Source organism: Grampus griseus, assembly GCF_964374135.1.
Source record: "Grampus griseus genome assembly, chromosome: 17".
In the NCBI taxonomy this organism is placed as follows: Eukaryota; Metazoa; Chordata; class Mammalia; order Artiodactyla; family Delphinidae; genus Grampus; species Grampus griseus.
Genome location: NC_139011.1, coordinates 27993708 through 28018988, shown reverse-complemented (window position 1 = coordinate 28018988; position 25281 = coordinate 27993708). Strand labels below are relative to the sequence as shown.

The following is a 25281-nucleotide window of genomic DNA, read 5'->3' as shown; positions in this document are numbered from 1 at the left end:
ATAATGGCAAAATTAAAAAGCAGCATAATGACAGGGCTTACAAATAGAATAGAAAGTCCTCATTTATAGCTTTTCTGGATGAAATAAAAGAGTAAGTTTAGAACTTAGTTTAGGGATATTTCATTTTAAGAAACAAGAATTGAGGAGTTTCCCATCAAATCTAACTCATTGTTCACTATTTAATTCATAAGTCCCATTTCAGAGTTTGTAATGTAGGTGGTTAAGAATACTAATTCTAGGGACTTCCCTGGTGGCGCAGTGGTTGAGAGTCTGCCTGCCGATGCAGGGGACACGGGTTCGTGCCCCGGTCCGGGAAGATCCCACATGCCACAGAGCGGCTGGACCCGTGAGCCATGGCCGCTGAGCCTGCGCGTCCGGAGCCTGTGCTCCGCAACGGGAGAGGCCACAACAGTGAGAGGCCCGCGTACTGCAAAAAAAAAACAAAAAAAAACCCGAAAAGAGTACTACTTCTAAAGTCAGTCTGCCTGGGTCCAACCCCCGGCAATACCACTTACTAGGCCTGAGGTCATGTTATTTCACCTCTCTGTGCTTCTCTAAAATTGGAATGCTGTTAGTATGTATCTCAGAATTACTGTAAGGACTAAGTGAGTTAATATGTGTAAAACAGAGCAGAACTTGACTCAAAGTTAGTGCTAGATAAGTGTTAGATATTATTACAAAGGAAGAAAAGGTGCATTTAGGTGCATATAACATATAAAAATACTTTTTTAGAATCTTCTTTTGTTTTTTCTGTTTTGTTTTTGTTTTTTTGGCTGCATTGGGTCTTCGTTGCTGCGTGTGGGCTTTCTCTAGTTGCAGCGAGGGGGGCTACTCTTCATTGTGGTGCACGGGTTTCTCATTGTGGTGGCTTCTCTTGTTGTGGAGCATGGGCTCTAGGCACGCGGGCTTCAGTAGTTGTGGCACGTGGGCTCAGTAGTTGTCGCTCACGGGCTCTAGAGCTCAGGCTCAGTAGTTGAGGTGCACGGGCTTAGTTGCTCCACACCATGTGGGATCTTCCCGGACCAGGGATCGAACCTATGTCCCCTGCATTGGCAGGCAGATTCTAAACCACTGCACCATGAGGGAACTCCCTGGAACCTTCTTTTCTAAAGAAATCTCTGTTATCTGAATTCAAGAGAATTCAGGAGAGGCCAGTCCAAATCACCTGAGGGATCTTGTACTATTGATACACCCTCTCTCAAGCATCCTTAATCTTCACCTCCCCCTGCCCTCTCTCCCTACAATTCCTTCCCTGGGTCTTTTGGAATTATGGGTTTCCCCATCCACCCACCATCTTGGAAAAAAAAATAATAATAACTTTGGTCTCCTGTCTCTTGTAGCTTCTCTCTCTCTTTCTCTCTGTAAATTATTGAACTGCTTAAATATTATGCCCATTTCTTCCATTTCATTCTCACTATCCATGTTTTCCCTTTAAATCCTACAGTCTAATTTTGATCCTCATAAAAACTTTCCTAGTGACCTTCTGACTATCATCATTCTTCGCTTCCTGCATATCACCAGGTTCTCTTGGTCCTTCCCTTGAAATACCTCTTCCACCAGCTTTCCATGCACTCAGTTTAATTTAGACTCTCAGCCCCTCACCCTGGAATATTCCATCATCTTCCTATTTGGGCTCCATTCCTCTACCTTCTTACTTCAGGAATTCATTCTGCATTGATTTATTCAGTCAGGGAAAAACTGTGATTGAATTGTGACACGTACTGGACCAAGTGCTCAGCATACAGAATGATTTAACGGGTGTCTTACCTAGAGGAGCAGACAGGTATGGGAAGGACAGAGAAGTAAATGGGTGGTAGGACTGCAGTGTGGTGACCGTGAGTGCTGATGGGGCCTCACGCAGAGCTTACTGGGAGTCCAGAAGAAGAGTTGAGAAAGGTGAGAGAGGTGCCTTTCAACGTGTTTCACATGCGACATTGTTATTTAAACTGGTAGTTAAAGGAGGAAAAAGATTTGCCAAGGGAGAGAGGAATCAAAAAGGAATGTCAGGAAGATACAGAGGTAACTCCTCTAAGGGCACCTCTGTCAACAGCACCAATCACGCTTTAGTAGATAATACACAATCAGCTATAGAAACACATGTCTCTCTGAAGTCAGGGGCACTTTCTGCTTGGTATCCCCAATACTTTGCTCTGTGCCTAGAAAACAGGATGGACACTCAATAAGTCTTTGTTGGAAGGACTCAGTACATGAATGTGTATATTATAGGTTTGGCCAGTCCTTTTGCTGGAACTTGGTATGTGTTGAAGGAATGGGTAGAAATGAGAACTCCTGAGCTCACCTCAGTCGTTTCTTTTCCCTGCTCAGGAACCTCCAATGGATTCCCTCTGTAAGGGTTTCTCAGTCTCAGCACTATTGACATTTTGGACCAGATAATTCTTTGTTGTGTATCATAGGACATTTGGGTACATCCTTGGCCACTACCTTCCAGTAGCAACATAGCACCCCCAACAAGTTGCGACAACCGAAAATGTGTCCAGGCATTACCAAATGTCCCCTGGAGGGATGAAAGCATCCCTGATTGACAACCACTGAGTGTGATCCTCAAAGTTATAAATGAATAGTACTTTTGAATACTTTATAGAATTAGTCCAGTTCTGTGAACAAGTATAGCACTTGGAAAATATTTATTTAATTGAAATGCATCTGTAAAATTTATTCAGTTACTCTAAGAAAGAGTAAAATACCATCTTGGAATTCCTCTTCAGAATATTGTATGACATAAAAACTTTTCCTGTTTTACAGATGAGTGTTCAGAATAGCATAAAACAAATACAGCAAAACACTGTTATGTTAATTTATATTAATTTTGAGAGTTTTTGGTTCAAATTTTTACAGACACAGCCAACAAGAGAATGAAAAAAGGACCATTGCATCTGTATCTGCTGGTGGCAGGAACATAACGCTAACTAATCCGCTGAATTACACACACTTAGGAATCACTGTCACCCTCCCTGATGGAACTCTGTTTGAAGCAAGGGCAGAAATTGGAATTCTTACAAGAAATATTTTAATAAGAGGATCTGACAACGTGGAGTGGAATAACAAAATTCCAGCATGCCCTGATGGATTTGACACAGGTAGTCTTAGCAGCCTTAGTGTGTCGCCTAAAATGTTTATAGACACTGCAAAAATATTCCCTGTGTGCAAAATCAGCCCCTGCTGAGAACTAATGGACTTGGTTATGCTCTAGCAATAAATAATCCCCAAATCTTAGTGATTAAAAATGATAAAGGTTTATTTCTCATTGATGCTACACGTGTCCAATATGGGTCAACAGGGGGGCTCTGCTCATTGTTATTTTCCAGGATCTAGGCTGATGGAGACTTAATCTCAACATGGGTTTCCATGATCTCTGAGACAGGAGGTGAGAAGGCTGGAGAGTTAAGCACCAGCAGTTTGTTACTTTGGTCCTGAAGTGACATGTGTCCCTTCTTCTCAGGTGTCAATAGTTGGAACTGGTTCCGTGGCTATAATTAAGTTACCACAGTTCTCATATATATTATATATATATGTATTTATAAAACTGTGTATAACCATATAAATGTATGTGTGTAGTTAAGAAGCACAGTGCATTTCACAAGTCTCTTTTAAATATTTTATGTAATCACTACTACCATTACAATCCCATAAGTACTTGAATAATAGCTGATACAGCTTAGATATAGCCTTTTCTTCGATGGGAAGCATAAGACAAAGCTTACTGATCAATGTCAAAAGACCTGCGTTCTGATTCCATTTCATCTGCGTGGTCTCACGATGTCCATTGTGAAACCTAGTTTCATCCTGTTTAAAATAAAAATACTTCCTGTTCTGCCAACCTACTATAGTTGTAAGAATTAAGTGAGATAATGCATGTTCTAATCTTGTACCAGTGTAAGATCGTATTAGCTATGTTAATCCCAAATCTTGGGGAAAATAAATTCAACGATAATAAAACAAAATACCTGAGTACTTTAGGGGTTGCAAAGGTGAACAAGACAAGGCACTTACCTTCCTTACTATGCAGAGGAGGAGATAATGTGAATGCAAATAATTATGTTCCAGGGTGAGGTTAAAATTGTATGTGAATAAAAAGATATAATTAGGTATGAGAAACAGTCTTTATATAATTAGAGGATTTTGACACGGTTTTTCTTTATGATATCTTAAAAAATATTTTTAAAGGTGAATTTGCTACACAGACATGTCTACAAGGAAGGTTTGGAGAAGAAATAGGAAGTGACCAGTTTGGTGGATGCATTATGTTTCATGCTCCGATACCTGGTGCTAACATGGTAACTGGAAGAATAGAATACGTAGAGGTAAGAGGCATTATCGTTAGCGCTTTGTCCAAAGTTTTCCATACGATGAATGTGAATTGAGCACCTGCTTTTTGCCAGATGCTACTTATAATCTGGTAGAGGAGACATAAACAGATGATTTTAATACATCCAATTATTCATTCACGTAATCATGCCAAATTTTTGTTTCTCTGTTTTTATCACACCCCACATCAAATTCATTAACAAGGTCTATCCACTCTGCCCACAAAATACTGTATCCTGAATGTACTGTTTTTCTACCTTTTTCACCTGGTCCCTAACCCAAGCCACCATCACCTCTCACCTGGTCTACTGTGCTTTTCTCCTAACTGGTCTTCCTGCTTTCACCCTATCTGCAGTGAAGTCTCCACACGACAGCCAAAGTCCAATTTTTAAATGTGAATCGGATCTTGCTACACACTGTTCAGAGCTCTTCAGTGGCTTCCTATTACACCTAAAACAAAAAGTCCAAGCCTTTTCCAAAGGATCCACGTGATCTGACCCCTTGCTGGCCTCTATCTTGTGTGATCTACCCTTGGCGCCTGCCATGCCAGCCACATAGACCTCCCTGTGTCTCTTGCCCATGTCAGGCACACTCCTGTCTCAGGTTCTTTGCACTTGCTCTTCATCCTGCTTGGAATGCTCCTCCACCAGGTGCTTAAATGGTTCACACTCATTTCAGTCAGGTCTCTTCTCAAATGTTATCTCTTCAGAGAGGATGTTCCTCACCACTTTTATTTGAAATAGCTGCCCAAACACCTGTTTTTCTTTATTAACTCATAACTCCTGATATATTTTTAATTTGTTTTTTATCTCTTCCTCTAGAACATAAACTCAGTTAGTTCAGATATTTTTGTCCTTCTGGTTTTCTGCTGATTCCTCTGTAGCTGGAACAGTACTTAGCCTATAGCAGATTCTCAATTGACTATTAACTGAACAAATATATAAATAAAAGAATAAATATGCAAGTTATGCCCAAGAGGTCAGGAGCTCCTCTGTATCTTATTCATGTTCAGCCTATATAATCTGGGTTTAGCACAGTTTCTATCAAGTATTCAGTAAAAGGAAGGAATGGAGGAAGGGTGGGAAGGAAGGTCAGTAAAATCCATAAATCCATTAAATTTGGAAGAGCTCACTCACCTGCAGTGAGGGTGGCAGAGTCAATGACTGCATACTGTAAAAAATAAACCTTCTCCTAGGTTATGTTACACACATGTAACATCTGGATATGGAGTGAGGTTGCCAGTGTCGATCTGTATAATAAATATTATTAATAGTTAATTTTTATTTTTAGATGAATGAAAATAAATAAATGCCCTACCATTTATTTCCAAACCTTATGAGATCATATTCCACACACACACACAAGCACACGCACACGCACACACACACACACACACACACACACACACACACAGAGGCATCTTCTGTATTAGCTTATTAGATCGTAGACCTATTGAAAATATAGCAGAGTGGTTAATAAGAGCACCAACTCTATAATTAGACCAGTGAGTTTAAATGAAACTTTGTGACCATGAACAAGATACTCTAAATTTCACTTTCTTCATCTGTAAAATGAAGCTTATGGTAAGTGGCTACTTCCTAAGATTGTGGTAAAGACTGTGACCATGCATATAAGACATTTAGCAGAATATCTGGCACATGGTAAACATTCAAGAAATGTTTCTTATTATTAAAAAAGAATCAAAGTAAAGGAGAAAAAGAAGTCTTTTACGAGGTATTTTGCTGAACACGAAAGTTTCATAATAGCAAGGTGAAAAGCAGAAGAGTTGAAGATGGTTTTTGTTCATTCATTCATTTGATAACAAGTATGGGCTGTTATAGATTGAATAAAACAAGGTGGGTTGGGGATCAGACAACACTTTTTAATGATAAACAGGAATAATATGGGAGATATAAATGCATTAATAATAATTAATGTAAAAGTGGATATTATTTTGAAACAAGAAAGTATGAGCCAGGCAAACTCTGAGTCTGTGTATATCACTAAATAGCTGTGATTTCTGGGCTTGACAGATATTCCATGCTGGACAGGCATTCCGGTTGGGGCGATATCCAATACATTGGCACCTGCTTGGAGATTTACAGTTTAAATCTTATGTAAGAGGCTGTGCAATTCACCAGACCTATAACAGAGCTGTTACTATCCATAACACACATCACCTTCTGGTTGAGAGGAATATTATATACGATATCAGGGGGGGAGCATTTTTTATAGAAGATGGTATTGAACATGGCAATATCCTGCAATACAACTTGGCAGTATTTGTACAGCAAAGTACTAGTCTTCTGAATGACGACGTGACTCCAGCTGCATTTTGGGTAACCAATCCGAACAACACCATACGACACAATGCAGCTGCTGGTGGCACTCACTTTGGCTTTTGGTACCGAATGAACAACCACCCTGATGGGCCATCTTATGACCGAAACATTTGCCAAAAAAGAGTTCCTCTTGGAGAATTCTTTAATAACACTGTTCATTCTCAAGGTTGGTTTGGATTGTGGATATTTGAAGAATATTTCCCCATGCAGACAGGATCTTGTACTTCTACAGTGCCAGAGCCTGCAATATTTAATTCACTCACTACTTGGAATTGTCAAAAAGGAGCTGAATGGGTCAATGGAGGTGCACTTCAGTTTCATAACTTCGTGATGGTCAATAATTATGAGGCTGGAATTGAAACGAAGAGGATCCTGGCTCCTTATGTTGGAGGATGGGGTGAAGCCATTGGAGCAGTGATTAAAAATGCCAAAATAGTTGGTCATGTTGATGAACTGGGAATGGGGTCTGCATTTTGCACAATGAAAGGCCTGGTTCTCCCATTTAGTGAAGGGTTGACTGTATCTTCCGTACACTTCATGAACTTTGACCGTCCCAGCTGTGCAGCTTTGGGAGTGACGTCCATCACTGGCGTTTGTAATGAGAGATGTGGAGGCTGGAGTGCAAAATTCATTGACATCCAATATTCTCACACAACAAACAAGGCTGGCTTTCGATGGGAACATGAAGCGGTACTGATTGATGTTGATGGTTCACTTACAGGTAATGTGATGTTTTAATTTCCGATAAAATACTTTGGAAATATATATTTTTGTTTGTGTCAACACAGAGAGTTGAATTGTCAAAGCAGACTCAGATGAATCACAGATCTTAACTGGTGCCGAACTTTCCTAATGACTTAAGGATGTAGGTCAACACTAGGCATAGATGAGATATCCTTTTCTAGCAAAGTCTCAAACGATCAGATGCAGCCTCCAAATATGTCCCTTTTCTCCTGCATTTGCACTTTGGTTTTGAATTAACAGCAGATTTTGAGCAATATTTATGGAATATTGATCACAATAGGAAGCCATTTCATTTGAGAATACCTCCATTTTGTACTCAGTTAATTACGCAGAGGAAACTGCTTTTACATGGCTACCCAGATTCTCCAGCCAGTCATGCCCAATAAATGTATAAATTCCAGGTTTATTTACATAAGCAACAGACTGGATGTATCCTGCTCAAGTACCTTAGAGGGAAGTAATAAGTCACAGGCCTGCTGTTAGCCTTTTTCTTTCCAATCTAAATTCTGAATTTGGAATTGATTCAAAGAATATGGGAACTCTAGTACAAAATCCAACATTCTTTGTAGGTTAAATCTTTTCTACCATTTTAAGTTCAGAGTAAGTCAAATCCTTTTGTAAATAATCATGGTTTCTAGAATTTAGCATTTTTATAAAATTTTAATGATAATGACTTGGCAAAATCAGATAGGAAATGTGTCTGTGTGTGTGTGTATCATTCTGCATAATACTTTATAAGAGAGAGACAATTGACAAGTAAAGCTACAGATATTTGAAAGCCTTTGAAAGATGGAAGGTTCATCTCAATATTCAAACAGACTGAATTCTCAACTACAGTTGTTGACTTGTCTCCTGTTCTAACTGTGGCTTTAAGAGGGAGAACATTTAGATGGTTCTAATATTCAGAGCTTTGTGTGACCTTTATTCACTTACTTAATTCAGCTTAGATTCTTAAGTTTGTTGACAGTCCATTGGTTGAGAGCACAAGCTCTGTGGTCAAACTGCCTGGATTTGCATCCTTCCGTGAGTCCTTGACCAAGTTACTTATCCCACATCCCATCCCCTTCCTTGGCTCTCATGGGTGCTTCAGATCCCATTTTTCAGCTGTGTCCATGATAAGCTCCCAGACAGAAGAGTCCACTGCAAAGCCTTTGTAGAGGTCCCCTTACCCCATGCCAAAAAAACCCCCAGGAACCTAGACTTTTAGATTGTATTTGTGGCACTATGGGTTATAGTAAATGTATGTTTTAGACAGTTTAGCTTTTTAGTTTTCTAACATGAAATAGGAAGTCAGCTGTTTGTGTTCATTTCCTAGGTCACAAAGGACACACCGTCATTCCACACAGCTCATTGCTGGACCCTTCTCACTGCAGTCAAGAAGCCGAGTGGAGCATAGGATTCCCTGGGTCTGTCTGTGACGCCTCGGTCAGCTTCCACCGGCTGGCATTCAACAAGCCTTCTCCGGTGTCTCTGCTTGAAAAGGATGTGGTTCTCTCAGACTCCTTCGGTAAGTAGAACACAGTCATTTAAACCACTCATTTAAATATGTTTTCCTCAATTTTCATCATCATCTTCTTGAGAACACTGGGAAAAGCATAATATTTATATCAGTCAGAAACCAGGCAGGAAACAAATATCACATCCCAAAATGGGCTTGTGAGGAGTATTGAATAAACGCCTGGACCAGCATGACATTCTGCTGATTAAGGAACCTCCAGCCAATATTATGACAGACAGCAGGAAAGTTGACATAGCTTTAGGATCAAGACAGTAAAAATATACCATTTTTTCTGCCACTGAAAGCAAATTATTTTGATTATCTTTGCTGATTGAAATAGGATGGGGGGAGCATCTGCTAGGTCAATAGCTGCACAGAGACTGTTGATTTACTGATTTGTTTCAGAAAAGCTAATGTACCTGGAACACCAGATGGGCTTGACATAATTGCCTGACTAGATTGCATTAATTTACTGTCATTATTCATGATGCATCTGGCATATGCACCAGCCAGACAAGCAAGTTAAATGGGGATATAGTAGTAACCCTGATTCTCACGTCTCAGATTTTTCACTGTGGCGTTAATATCTGCATTTTCCCCCCTCAAGGTTTTAGAATTGCTTTTCTTTTGTCTTCGTAACAGAGTGGGCGAGCATGGTTCCTAGAGTGTTCACTCAGTCCTTCCTGTGTGATTTTCCCTCCCTCCATTAGGAATTCTTCCAGTTACTAAGTATAACTATTCTCATCACATCTGACCTGGCCTGCCCTGATTGGCTCAGATCTTTATATCATTCCATCCATCCATTCATCCACACATCCATCATCTGTCTATGAATTATTAGTTAAAATATCTATCTACAATTAATCCACTCTCATATCACTGTTCTGACAGACTGCAGATTTTGGAAAATAGGAAAGGCATTGATGAACCAAACATTTGCTATCAGATGATTCTCAAATACAGTTTTCTACATTTTCTGCATAAATCTAAATGATGTAGCTTCTTGATGACAGCGTTCCCAAATTTCCACATTTAATCATATTTACAAGGTAGAACCTTGCAATTTGAAACTAAAATTATGTATCTCAATATAGGCCAAGTGAATTTTGAAAACGTGTAGCATAATTATACCAGCCATACTGTAACTGCTAAAATTATAGCTGGGTCAAATCCATCAGGACATGCTGGGGCTTTGGTATTCCACTCCATGTCATCAGGTCCTCTTGGAAGGATATTTCTTGTGAGAATTTCAACTTCTGCCCTTCTTCCAAACAAAGTTCTATGCCTATTCCCACTATACATTTTGGAACTGGAGGAATAACCATAAGATGAGCCGGTGGCCTCAGTGGACCAGGCATGAGACTGAGCAAAGACTCATTCTAGGGCCTGGCCTCCATAAGCTGCCACTCCAGCTGGTAGACCATGGTGGCATTAGGGTGTCTGAGGGTTAGTATCAGTTCAGAGCCAGAAGCTAACAACTCTTGGAAGGTCTGGAGAGTTTCCTCTCCTTAGTATGCAGTAGCCTGATAAATGGCCACAGATTTCTCCCACTCAGTGGAGCTGCTTCCAGTCTGTGAATTGGCTTGGATCTAGGAAATAGGTAAGAGGTAGCAGATTTCCACTTGGGTAAGTTGAATTAGATTTCTGTCCTCCAAGATCTATATAACTTTTCTGCCTGCATATGCCAAAGGTCACCTTAGTATGCTACCCACTATTCTCCTGGGGGAGCCTCTTTGCATTGCAGTGACAGAGCCTCAAGAGGGCATGTTTCACCCAGCAAGCACTTTTAAGTCTTTGCAGTGTCAATTCTGCCAATAGCCGAGGGACCAAAGAAGTCACCCAGTATCCACAGAGCAGGGAAGTCTATCCTGCCCTCAAGGAGGGGAGAGGAGTGGATATTTGCTGAATAATCCAAATTATCATGGTTCTTCTCTTACTCTGCAGGTCTTTTTAAACTGTGAGTTTTTAGTGCCTCTGATCATGGGCTTTTCAAAACTTAATGCTAATTCATAAGCCAAAGAATTTGTTCCTGGGCTTCCCTGGTGGCGCAGTGGTTGAGAGTCCGCCTGCCGATGCAGGGGACACGGGTTCGTGCCCCGGTCAGGGAAGATCCCACATGCCGCGGAGCGGCTGGGCACGTGAGCCATGGCCACTGAGCCTGCGTGTCCGGAGCCTGTGCTCCGCAACGGGAGAGGCCACAACAGTGAGAGGCCCGCGAACCCAAAAAAAGAAAAAAAAAGAATTTGTTCCTCCTTTATATTGAAATTTGTTTTGCCTTATCCCCAAAGGAAAAGAATGACAGTTTATTTTGTAATCTTGCGCCTAGCTTCTTCCACCTAACTTTGTAAGGGAAGAGGTTGCAAATTTAACATAAAATTCAATCAGAGATGAAAAGAAAGAGAGAAGGGAGAGGAAAGAACAGAATTAATTCATTAATCACAGATGTTTTTCTTTATATTGTGAGAGATCTTTTCAGATCTTCAACTGAAGTTGTCAGGCATTCTCTCAAATTAAATTTTTTCCCATTACAGGTAGTTCAGGTTCCAAGTTCATCATTCACAAAATTTAGGGTCTCATGGCCAGTGTTAGAGGTAGGTCTACTTTAGTCTAGTTCCTTAAGGGCTCTGAATCAAAGCTTTGTATTCATACTTGCTAGGCTGATTTTGATTAACACAACCCATATAGGAGAATCTAATAAAGTTCAGGACTTATATTTGCATATTTTGCAGATCAAGGATTCTGAAGAACTAAGTTCTTAAAAGAATAGAAATGGAATTATATTTTAGATCGATGTATTTTAAAAATTGCATTGATATATTTAAGCACTTTTGTCTTAGTGGTCATTATTGTCATCATAGTTCAGTTTTTTTGGTTTGTTTTTTTTTTTTGTGGTACGCGGGCCTCTCACTGTTGTGGCCCCTCCCGTTGCGGAGCACAGGCTCCGGAAGCGCAGGCTCAGCAGCCATGGCTCACGGGCCCAGCCGCTCCGCGGCATGTGGGATCCTCCCAGACCGGGGCACGAACCCGTGTCCCCTGCATCGGCAGGCGGACTCTCAACCACTGCGCCACCAGGGAAGCCCCATAGTTCAGTTTTATTTTTCCCTAAGGAATAAAGGCTCCATCTCAATTCAGAACTCCAAGTGAGAAAGCATTTTATGTTTCAGTTAAGTGTGATATTGAACAGTGGGGCCTTCAGGTAAACAAAGACATTTAGAACATAAGTAATGAAATACTATACTGACCTCTTTAGAGACTTCCATAGACTAGAGTAATATTTACCTTTGCGCTTGTTCATAAGAGAAGGAATTTTCTAGATGTAGAGATTACTGTGATTTGTTTTATGTTCTATAGGCACAAGCATTGTTCCCTTTCAGAAGAAACGACTGACTCATATGTCTGGATGGATGGCTCTGATTCCAAATGCAAAGCACATTAACTGGTATTTTAAAAGTGTAGATCACATAACCAACATTTCCTATACGTCAACATTCTATGGATTTAAGGTAAGCAAAGAGTTGCATAATCCATCTTCTAATAATTTTGATTACATATTACTCTAAAGCAGCCCACACACTCATCCGTACACCAACCGTGAGGCCCAGAATGCCCTTGCCTCACATATTGACCTGGTAAAGTCTGCACACTTTCTATTACCCATCCTAAATCTCAGAAGCAAGCCAAAAAAAAAACCCCTCCTTTCAGAATCAGAAGTAAGCCATCTTTCTGCCACATCCCTGTAGTACTAAGCTTGTGCCCTGTTATTATTACCATGATAATAACTAACATTTATTCAGTGCTTATGATGTTTTGGGCACCAGTTAAAGGCTTTATTATTTGTATTCTGAAATATAGCAAATACAGAAAATAACAGGCCGAGTCCTATATTCCCACCACCTAGCTCTATCTGAATCTAACCTTCTGTGACTATGTACTTCAGATTTTTTTAAGAAATACACATTTTTAGGTGAAGTGGAAGTCCTCTGTATGGCTTACTCTGAAATCAGTCTCCACTCTTCACTGCTAAGGGTCACCTGAATTGGGTGTTTTCATCCCTGTTCATATTCTTCTACTTGTACCATACATGGGCAGCAAAAAAAACAATACCTAGCACTGTTTCAAATGTTTTGAAACATTATAGAAATTAAATATTCTCTGAATGTATACATATATATGTATGTGTATGTGTGTATATATATATATATAGAGAGAGAGAGAGAGAGAGAGAGAGAGAGGGAGAAAGAAAGACTTTCATTGCCTTAGTGATAGAGTTAGCGTTATTACCATAGACAGGTAAAACGTGAATAACCAAAATATAAATGCAAGATGAAAACCAAACTAAAACCAAAAGTTAAGTTTTAATATGGGGTTAATTAATTAATGTCATCAAAATTAGCATATAAAACAAGTCACTTTTTTGCAAACTTTCATAGGAACAAGACTATGTAATCATATCTCATAACTTCACTCAAAATGCTGATATGTTTAATATCATTGATATGAGGAATGGCTCTTCAAATCCATTGAATTGGAATACTAGCAAGAATGGAGACTGGCACCTTGAAGCAAACACTAGTACTCTATATTACCTGGGTATGTATTCAATAGGCAAAAGTGATTGTTTTATCTATTGCTTCATCTAAAGGAGGAGAAAAATTGCTTAATGGGCAAATGTGTTATATAGTGCCTTGTATATAGCAGGATTCAATAAATGTTTGTTGAATTAAAGAATGGAGACTAAATTCACCCTGGAAGAGGCTTGAGTTGAATTAAGAACTTACATTTTATGTTTGGAGGTAGCACCAACGCTCATAATTGACCCCAACATTTATTTCACAAAATTAGAGGAAATGAGTACAATGAACTGTCATATATTTTGTTTCCATTTTTATTATTTAATTATTTTTGGAAAATAAAAATATTTAAGAGTACAGTTTAATCGAGTTCTAAAATATTTGTTTTTGTCAAGGTATTTTGACTCTGCTTCTTAATCAGACATGTGCATTTTGTCAGAATTTTTTCATACCTATTCCATACATTTGAATTATACCAAGTTACTCTCCAAAGAATATTTTCAAATTGCCATATTTTGTTTACATTCAAGTACTTTGATCATCATGTTAGTTTAAACTGCTTTTACTTCACTTTCAGTGTCAGGAAAAAATGACCTTCATCAGAGCCAGTCCATTTCTGGGACCCTGGATCCTGATGTGAAGGATGTTGTTATTAATTTCCAAGCTTACTGCTGTGTTCTCCAAGATTGCTTTCCTGTACATCCTCCATCAAGAAAACCAATTCCCAGGAAGCGACCAGCCACATATAAGTATACAGGCCTTTTGTTCGTTAATATACTTCAATAGTTCTTGACAGCATCCTTTTCATATGTCATCCTGGCTGAGACACTGGTGCCCTCCTCCTGCACAGTAGGTCCCAAAGCACTTCCACACTCATTGCTTCACTTGAGCCTTACAACCACCCTGATGACAAAATGGAAAAAAATCTCACAAAAATTATGTGTGAAAGTTACTGGGAATCTCATACTTGCAGAACGTTAGATCTGGATTTTTAGACCAACTCCCTTATTATATAGGTGAGAGAGCTGAAGCCTGAAGACGTTAAGTGAATTACCTGAGATCACAAACTTCCAACAGCACCAGAAACTATGTCCTCATTGATCCAATGCTTTCTTAGCAGGTGGCATCTCTTTCTCTAGAATAACTTTTTGTGTCTGTGTATGTGAGTGTTTTTATTTTTATTTATTTTTTTAAATAAATTTATTTATGTTATTTATTTTTGGCTGTTTTGGGTCTTCGTTGCTGCATGGCAGGCTTTCTCTAGTTGTGGCGAGCGGGGGCTACTCTTCTTTGTGGTGTGCGGGCTTCTCATTACAGTGGCTTCTCTTGTTGTGGAGCACGGGTTCTAGGCACATGGGCTCAGTAGTTGTGGCTCACGGGCTCTAGAGTGCAGGCTCAGTAGTTGTGGCGCATGGGCTTAGTTGCTTCGCAGCATGTGGGATCTTCCCGGACCAGGGATCGAACCCGGGCTGACTGCATTGGCAGGCGGATTCTTAACCACTGTGCCACCAGGGAAGTCCCTATTTTTTATTGAAGGATAGGTGATTTACAGTGTTGTGTTAGTTTCTGGTGTACAGCAAAGTGATTCAGTTACATATATATACATTTTTCAGATTCTTTTCCATTATAGATTATTACAAGATATTGACTGTAGTTCCTTGTGCATACTTGTTTTTCTATTTTATATATGGTAGCTTGTATGTGACAATCCCAAACTCTTCATTTATCCCTCCCCACCCCCTTTCCCTTTTGGTAACCATAAGTTTGTTTTCTATGCCTGTGAGTCTGCTTCTGTTTTTTTGTTTTCTTTTAATTTTTTAAAAATTTTGGCTGCGTTGTGTCTTCATTGCTGCACATAGACTTTCCCTAGTTGCAGCAAGCGGGGGGCCACTCTTCGCTGCGGTGTGCGGGCTTCTCATTGCTGTGGCTTCTCTTGTTGCGGAGCACGGGCTTTAGGTGCACAGGCCTCAGCAGTTGTGGCACACGGGATCAGTAGCTGTGGCTCGTGAGCTCTAGAGCGCAGGCTCAGCAGCTGTGGCACACGGGCCCAGCCGCTCCATGGCATGTGGGATCCTCCCAGACCAGGGCTCAAACCCGTGTCACCTGCATTGGCAGGCGGATTCTCAACCACTGTGCCACCAGGGAAGCCCTGCTTCTGTTTCATAAATAAGTTCATTTGTATCATATTTTAAATAGAATAACAGTCTTGGTCAAGTCTCATAATACAACTTATTTAATTTTATTTCAAATATTCAATTTCCTAAATATATATTAAGTCTTGTAGTTAAAAATAATTTTTCTGTCTTTGAAACTTATAAAGTCCTTTACCTTTATTTCTCATATGCAACATAACTTTCTACTTTATATTATAGTAATTACCATACATGATGGTACTAGTACACAACAGTACTAGTCTTTAAGACCCTTAAAGGCATGATCCTGATTTGATGTATATTTGTGTCCCTTATGGGCAAATAATAACCATAAAAATAACGATGGTGATGATAAAAGTTAACAGTTAGGGGGCATGTAAGAGCCCACTCCTGTGCATCAAGTACAAATCAATATTATTTATTAAGTGAATTACGATTTCAGAATATACAGATTCTGCGATAACATTGCACAAAAGAATAATAATTGAATTTGTTTATATGTTCATTCAACCATTAAAAAATAGCACCTGCTATGTGCCAGGCACTGTGCTGAGCTCTGAGATTCAGTTGTGAGCAACATAGATGTGGTCCCTGCCCCCATAACACTCACATTCTGTCCGAAGAGACAGATGCCAACACAAGCAAACAAACAAAAAAGTAAACAGAAAATAAAGCACATGCGTTTGAGTTGTGATAGAGGTTGTAAAGGGAATGGATAAGGGGCTGGGACAGAAGACAACATGGCAGGGGCCTCCTTTGGGTGGATGGTTAGGAAGAGCCTCTCAAAGGAGGGGATATTCTAGCTGAGACCCAAAGGGTGAGTAAGAGCTGGCTGTATGAAGGTTGGGTTCGAGGCCAAGGGGACAGCTTGGGCAGAGGCCCTGATGTGGGGACGAGTGCGGCATATCCAAGAACTGAGAGGAAATCTGCATGGCTGGACCCTTGTGAGCAGGAGAGAGTGGCCTGGCCATAGCATTGGAAATAGGTGGACATCAGACCATTCAGGTCATGCAGGCAGTTAGTGTTAAGAAATATGAGAAGCCTTTAAATGTTTCAGCTGATAAGTGACGTTACATTTTGAAAAGGCCACTTTTACTACTCTGTGTAACAGAGGGACAGTAGAGAAAGCAGGGAGGCTCATAAAAAGAGTCTAGAGAACTTCAGAAGAAATATGGGCCATAAAGGTTATTGGCCAAAAAGTCCTAGATAGTCTAAGGTAGATAAAATTATTCAATATTTACTTAATAATTATTATGACTCATTAATAGATTTAGATTGGTCTAGACCAGGATGTGATAGAGGTATGTGTTGATACACTACATGTATATGTCATAGGATAGGTGTTTTTCCTCTCACAATATGAGCTCTGCTCGCTGGAAATAGCTATAATTGGAATTATTAATTGGTATTTTGCAAATAGCTATCAGTGAAAACAAACAGAATCTTGATCCAAAACTGGTACCTCAGGACTAGAATATACAGGTCTAGCTACACAACACACAAATGCTTAGTTTAAGAAGTACTGGGCTTTTTTGATCGTAACAGTGGGCAATTAGTAGAAGAGTGTATAACATGTGGTATAGTGCTGCTGGGGATAAGAATGAAAGGCTTGAGAAAAGCTAGGTGAACTCAACTATTGAATCTGCACAATCCTGATCAATTTATTTATTTAGATAGTTACAACCTTTAAACAAACCTTCACTGAGATTGCGTCATGAAAAATGTATTACTGTGAATCTAAATAATCCTAAATGATCGTTTAATTGCTAACCTCTCTTTTAAATCCATGAAGACAAAATTTTTATGACAGGATTTTTGATCAACAGAGTTTTTAGTAATACAGCTCAGTAATTCAAATGTGTGATAAAAATATACTTTTAATGAAACAAACTGTATTGGTTATTTGTAAAATTCCTGCATTAGTATCATAGAATTTTGAAACATTTTTACTAGTTCAGGAGAGCAACCCCTGTGAACATTTTTAAATGGGAAAATGCAGTCAACTTTATAATAACATTCTTTGTAACAATTTGCACTGAGATAGTTTCAAGCAGGCATAGTGATGGAAAGTGGAGGCCGTCTCTCTTCCAACTGTGCTTTCCATATTTATTTCAATGTAACGTAACCTTCTTTCTGGTTATAGACCTGCCGTCCTGCCCACAGCCCAGCGGCTTGCCCTCGTTGACCCATCCTTGCCTATTCACAGACCATTCTTCCAGCCTTCCCTTCATAGAATCTAGGCAACTATATACCCTCCTGTCCCTTTCCCTATGAAATAGCGCCATATGTAAGGGTCTTTAAATGGACAAAGGATGCATTTTTCACTTTTCCACCATGTGAAATCTTATAAGGAAGTTAAGTTATTAACATTTTAGAGAAAATTAGGGTATCACAATAAGGATTTAGTAGGAGAAAATGTGATTCGGATTGTGGGTGGAAAGGAAGTTTTCTTCAATGGAGAAAAAACTATATATGTAATTGTGTGTGTTGAGTACCTTACTAATAGCGTACATTAGCTTGTCTATTTACTGAAATTACAAACTATCCAATTTGCATTCTGTCATCCCAAAAACATCTAGTATAGTGCTACACTCTAAGGAGATGCTCATTAAATAGACAGAGATAAAACTTAATGGAAGTACTTCTTTTCTCTTTTCAGCTTATGGTCAAATGATTCTTTTTGGCAGTCATCTCGAGAAAATAATTACACCATACCTCACCCAGGAGCAAATGTTGTTATTCCTGAAGGTAAATGCATAAATGTAAATAAATAAAATGCTGTGTTTATACCACAATAGTTAGCAGTTAGGGTAGATACCTTTATGCAGCAAGAGAAAGAGAAAGAGAAAATGTGAAGAGATGGATTCAGTTGTTGTATCCTGGATGTCAGACGTCGCTTCTGGGTTTTATGTGGATTTAAACCTGAATATTAAGAATAATGGATTTTCTGAGAGAGAGGAGAATTAGTCATTGTGTGGAAAAAGGCTCACCAACTTCAAAATTAGGACTCACTGATAGGGCTGTCAGTGTTTTATCTATAGGCTATAGTCTATGGATTATGTTATATTCCTTATATTAAAGTCTTGTTTTATAGGAACATGGATTGTGGCAGACACAGATATTCCACCAATGGAAAGACTCGTTATTTGGGGGGTTCTAGAATTGGAAGATAAACATAATGTGGGAGCTGCAGAGTCTTCTTATAGAAAAGTTGTTTTGAATGCTACCTACATATTACTGCAGGTAAGAGTGACAGTCTTATAATTTATACCCTTATTAGCCAAATGCTAAAATGTTGGAGATTTACTAGGCAAATTATAAGAAAGCATATGCACCTGATGTGATTAAAACACAACTGGCTCTACCCCATGAAATGCAAGCCTAAGTTCAATATATTTCTGCTCTCCTTTAAATATTAATGACACATTCCTAAAGCAGTAATTATCATGCTACTTTTTAGTGTGAGGTTTGCTCCATTTCAATCCTTTAGAATATTTGTATTATTATTAGGTAAATTTAAACTCACAGCTTGCTGCAACTAACAGAGAATCCACTGGAGTTCTGAGGAAAAAAAATTAAAAGATTTCAAGCCTTTTTTTTAAGAAAGCAAACAGTATTTCTTAAAATGAATGGATGTAGGTGGGATTATGAAAACCAGGAGCAGACTAATAAAAATATTTCAGGTGTTTGGAATAATCACCTCATTCTCTCATAAATCTCAGATGGTCTTGAACATGTAATAGTTTAGTCAATTTAATTGTTCTGTCAGTCTGTTATTGGTATTCATTTAAAAGAATAGCTTAACCAAAAAGGTATTAAGCACCACTAAAGAATAAGTGGGAGCCTTTCTTTCATAAAACTAGGCCTTTAATGCTTTAAAGGTGTTAGATACAGAGCTTAGAGGTAAATTAATGCTACAATTGAATCCTTACCTCACTGTTTAATAGTTTGGTAACAGGTTACATTATCTGACTTCTTTCTGCATCAGTTTTCTCACCTATGAAATGAGAATAGTAATTCCAATTCATGGGTTTAGTGTAAAGGTTAAATGATATAAAATATGTAAAACCTTGCATGTTATGCCTGGCATAGAATCAGCAAGCATTTAGTAATAGCAATTTTTATTAATAGTGATGGCTCATGAATAACATAGCTTAGATATAAATAGGAGAGTATATTTTATATATGCCGCATTATTTTAAAGTACAGTGTGATCTGTTCAAACAGCACTAGTTTAGGTTTTAGGAGGTCTCAGTTTCAGGTCCAGTTCTGACAGTAAGTAGATGTTGAATTTGACCTTGGAAAAATCATTTAAACTGCCCATCCCAAAGTGGATGGGTTAAATTAAGGTCACTTCTAGTTACAGTACTGTTCTTTGTAAAACAAAAATTCATTCATTTTTACTAGGGGAGGCTGCCAGTCTTCCTAATTCCTTTCTTATGGGGAAATTTCTCCTGCTCAGTTTTGAAGTATTAACAATTTTCTGCTTCACTGCAGGGAGGTAGATTAATTGGTGGCTGGGAAGATAACCCTTTTAAAGGAGAATTACAGATTGTTCTTAGAGGGAATCATTCTACTCCAGAGTGGGCTCTTCCAGAAGGACCAAATCAAGGATCAAAGGTCCTAGGTATGTGTTTCCAGATACCAAAAGAGTCATGTTAGTTTTGCAAATCCACTTTAAAACGTGTAGCACTGAAAGACTTGTTATGAGTTCATGATGTTATGGTTTCAGAAGTTTTTACAGACATTGATTTGTAGTAAGAGGTTATAAAAGTTGCTGAGGTTTTAAAAAATTAAATCATGTCACATTAAAATAGATACAGATGTGCATATTTCCAAAATGTAACTTATTGCAACACTAACATTAGTGAATCACTCCATATGTATATTGTTTCTCTAATCTGGTTTTCTTCGTAATCTTTCTTTTATATAAGCAAAAATATTTTTCATATTTTAGTACTTTTCCCCTAAAAGGTAACTTTCTTATGCATTATTCCTACACAGTATTAAAAATCTGTGGATCAGTTGGCTCTGCTGTTGATCTCGGGTGTTGAAGCAGGGCTTTGGTTCCCCGCCAGTGATTGAGGTTGTGTCGCAGTGGTGAGAGCACCAAACCCTAGCCACTACACCAGTGGTCAGTGACAAGGCCCTGGCCCTACAGCTTTACAGAAAAAGAATTCCCACAAAGACGGAAAGTAGTGAAACAAGTAAAGTGTTATTAAGAGAAAAAAAGAGTACAGTACTTTTGGATAGACACACGGGTGAACTCAGAGAGAGAGTCGTACCCTCGTGGCAGTTTGAATCACTTTTATGGGGCATTTCTTCCCTGTTTCCTTTGACCAATCATTTTGATTTGCCTGGTTCAGAGTCCGTATTTGGTGTATCTCAGGATTTTCCCATGTGTGCGCGTGCATCTCTTAGCCAAGATGGATTCTACCGAAGAGGCCTATGGGTAGTGAGCATTAGTTGCCATCACTTAGAATCACTCCCTTTTGACCTCCAAGGAGCCTTTCTGCTCATGTGTAGTCGGGGAGGTCTCCTGACTTCAAGAATGAAGAATATGTGGTCTCTTATCTTCTATCTGGGCAGGACCCAGCCTCCTCTCTCAATTGTCCTGTTATTCCCACCGCGGAGTATCCGTCCACAAGGAATGAACTCAAACCATTTGTCCTGGGGGCCCTTATGTCTCCTGCCTCGCTATCAGTTATCCAGTCATAACTGTTGCTAAGTTTTAATTTTCCGGTTGCATTTGTGTGGCTGTACATATTCCTATTCGAGCCTAGAAATCAAAGGACCTGAGAGGGTTTAATTTGGTCCTAATAAATAACTGCTTTTATTAATACCACTGCACATTTATTTAAAAGACACATAAATGTGCTTCAGTTGCTCCCATGTACAATTTCTAAAACAGTGACAATAAAAAAGGGGATTAAAAAGTGGCTTAAAATTGAATTAGCTCTTGTGAGACAGACAAATTCAAATCTTAAAGAAAAATTTCCTGAGGCAAACAAATTCAGTCTTAAAAAATTTTTGTTTGCTTTTATGTGTTTATTTTTTTATTTCAAAAATAACATTTCTAGCAACACAGAACCATATCAAGAGAAAACATACATCTTCTACTCTCCCCTTGAGGAAACTAACATTAGCAATTTTTACATGTGTTTTTCGTGCTTTTTATCTATGCCTGTATTCATATTACATAAAATGACTTGTGGTGCCTTATACAAAAACATGGTCAAACTAAATATATTACCGTGCAATTTTCTTGTTAACATATTATGAATATCTTTCCAGATTGATACTTAACATGTAACACTCTTCATTTTTATAGCATATTACACTACAGTATTAGTAATATATTCTAATTTACTCCTTCATTCTTATAATGATATACATTTGGATTAATTCTAGTTTTTCTAATATTTCCAAATAGTGTTGTATTAAACATCCTCATTGATGTATCCTTGTATACTAATTCAATTTATAGAGACCAGATTCCTAGAAGTAGGGCAAAGGGCCAAAGCCTTCTTATATAGCTCTGAGCAGATAACCCCAATTCTTTCCATTCATTCTAAAATGTTCAGTCGCTTATTAAAATATATCTACTAACTGTTTCATTTTATACTAGCACGTAACTCAGTTCTATGCAGTGAATAAATAGGAGTGTGTTTTTTTCCTGTAGGGGTGTTTGGTGAGCTGGATCTTCATGGAATTCCACGTTCGATATATAAAACTAAGCTCTCAGAAACCGCAGAGGCAGGTTCCAAAGTCCTCTCTCTGATGGATGCTGTGGATTGGCAGGTAGAGGAATTACTATGTGGTGGAAAGTGAAAACACGCCATGGGTCAACTTAAGGTTTCTTCTTTATTCCAATGGACATTTATTTTGTCACATGATTAACCAGAAGAGAAACGTATGTTTTGCAATTAGCTTGCACTCAGAAAGCTGACTTGATAGCAGGCATTTAAAAATTGTGGTGTCAAAGGTTCTTCAGAACATATAAAGAACATTATGTATATATTAGTTATGAAAGGAAAATATAAAAGTTTGGGGGTAAAAAATATTTATTTACAAATTCTTGCAAAACAGAAAAAAGAATTATTTTAAATACCTTTTATTGTTATCTTGGTTATCTCTTTACTTCTAATTTGTGATTTTACATGTTAAGCATTTGGGAAGAAAACAAATCCTGATGCCCAGTGATATTCAAAACATGCCTGAGTTAAATAAGAGATTTTGGTAAAATATGAATGGTGGCAATTCCGATCTCTACTAGACTCCCAGGCTTGCATAGGCCACAGACTCACATGTTTTACAAATACTCTTTTTAATGCAAAAGGGTCAAGGAAATAGATGGATTACTTTTCCGGGCTCTCAGATTTCAGCCAGTTCCTTTCTGCTGAGAATAAGCTATAAGGTCACAGAACAAAGTGAGGCTTAGTCTGAGTAAATGAATACAAATCATCAAAACATATGGGGTTGGCTCTCTTAATGTAGTGTAAAATCAGTAAATAGAAGGAGGATTTGTTGAGAGTTATTATAAGCTACTTACAATATATTCATATTTGTGATAGTTGAGGTGTGATTACGTTTTAAAAGGTGATTAAATGATTTAAATATCCCTATTATTCATCCAATTATCATTTATTAGTATTTATCCAGTTAATATTTTCTGCATATTATTTATATAATTAATATTTAGCCTAATGTCAGACATTTTCTAGGCATAGAGGATTCATTTGTGAAGAAATTGGTCAAACTATAGGGGAAATTGCATTGAAGTGGGAGAGGCAGACACTAAATGAACAGATAAATGTGTGTTATTTCAGATTATAATCTTTGTGATGAAGGAAATAAAACAGGGATGATAGAGACTGCCATGGTAGAGGGTGGCAGATAACATTAAATAGAGTGGCCAGAGAAAGCCTCTCTCAAGGGTATGACAGGGTTCAGGACATGCTACCCCAAAATATGAATAGTTTAAGGGAAGAAATTTCTGCACGTGCAGGAAGGACTTTCTGGCTTTCCCCTGAAGCAGGTCACAAAACCTTCATGTGAGAGTTGCCCTCCTTATACCCAGAGGAAAGAGACATCCTCAGCTCTGAAGACAAAGTGACACAGAGAAGAATCTGAATGGCCAACCCTTGCTGTTTCTCCCAGTTTCCTACACTTAGCTCATACCCTATCACAATTTTCCTCTACTCTCCACTCTTCCATAAAAATGCTCAGGTTTAACCATTTCTTCAGGGCTTCATTTCCCGTGTCATGTAAAATTTATATTGAATAAATCTATATGCTTTTCTCTTGTTAATGACTTTTGTTACAGGGGTCCCAGCTGAGAACTTGGAAGGGTAGAGGAAAAAGTTCTTTTTCGTCCCCTGCAAGTACTTTTGAGCAGAGACTTGGTTGACAAAGAGGAGCTTGTCATATATGATATACAGAGATTCTAAGACTTGACCGTGCTCTGTCACTTATCTCTGCCTTTCTTACCCTTCAGGAATATCCAGTGATAGTTAACTGTGTAAAAAAAAAAAAAATCTGGGGGAAATTTTTTAAGTCTTAAGGGTATTATCCTGAGCAATTTTTAATAAAAATATGAATGTATTTGCTTTGATATATCTAATTTTAAAAATGTATATCACCTGTGATTTTATTAAGTGACTGAATTCAACTTAAGGAAATGTTGAGATAATTCAAAATATAGAATTCTTGCTATCAAACAAAAGCATATTTATTTTAGAGACCTAAATGTATGATTTGTTCTCGCTGATAATACCATGGTTGTAACCAATGTAAGTTAAATTAGAATTATTTAATAGTTATTAAGAAATATAAACCTATTTTTTAAAAATTGTTCTTGAATTTGGCACTTGAATTTTTCTAAGGAAGGAGAAGAGATTGTGATAACAACCACAAGCTATGATTTCCACCAGACTGAAATTAGAAGTATCGTTAAAATCCTGCATGATCACAAAATTCTCATTCTCAATGATACCCTTTCCTATACTCACTTTGGTAAGTGGCTGTTCTTTAACCAAATAGATATATAATTTAAATGTCTCGAAATATTCACAGTTTAGTGCTCTCCTCTGTAATTACAGTCATTTGATGAAACATCTCAGATTTTTAGAGGAGCATTTCACTTAGATTGGCACTGGTACCCAAAGGATGCTACTGTTTGTGTGTTGGCTGCAAAGAGTCCCTGCTGTGTGTATTAATTCATTCAGCAAATATTCAGCAGTGACCATTACATTCTACGGGATAAGGCTGACACTTTCTGTTTTAGGCAAGCTTCCAGAGATTCTTACGCACACTGAAATTTGAGCACCCTTGATCCAAGAGCATCTTTGTCCTGATTTGTTTCATTGACACATTCCTCAGCGGTAACTGCACTTAGACAAGCTGCAGCAAAATGGTAAAACTCTAATTCTCAAGGAAAGAAGGAATTAATCAGAATCGGCTGAAGATGATCTTTCAACTTGTAGGATCAGGGCTTTCCCAGCACCCCAGCCTTTCCCCATTTCACATGCTACCTTCATCTGAATCCCAGGAAGTGGAAGCTGACAGGAGTGTAACGTTAGAAAAGCCATTCAGATACTTCTGATGCTCCTGAGAACTACAGCTAAGGTGGCATTATGCACTGGTGG

The 25281-nt window shown here is 38.4% G+C and overlaps 1 protein-coding gene across 1 annotated transcript in view; it reads left to right on the top strand.

The window, feature by feature from the left end:
• Positions 1-25281, top strand: part of PKHD1L1 (PKHD1 like 1) — a gene marked incomplete at its 5' end in the record, with an annotated part of 152332 nt that overhangs the window by 86460 nt on the left and 40591 nt on the right. The window contains 12 exons of the mRNA XM_082674767.1: positions 2857-3098; positions 4186-4322; positions 6360-7389; positions 8728-8919; positions 12262-12413; positions 13341-13500; positions 14059-14230; positions 18294-18382; positions 18729-18877; positions 20132-20261; positions 22317-22435; positions 24520-24649. Coding sequence (XP_082530893.1) covers positions 2857-3098; positions 4186-4322; positions 6360-7389; positions 8728-8919; positions 12262-12413; positions 13341-13500; positions 14059-14230; positions 18294-18382; positions 18729-18877; positions 20132-20261; positions 22317-22435; positions 24520-24649 — 2702 coding nt within the window. The remainder of the gene's footprint in view (positions 1-2856; positions 3099-4185; positions 4323-6359; positions 7390-8727; positions 8920-12261; positions 12414-13340; positions 13501-14058; positions 14231-18293; positions 18383-18728; positions 18878-20131; positions 20262-22316; positions 22436-24519; positions 24650-25281) is intronic.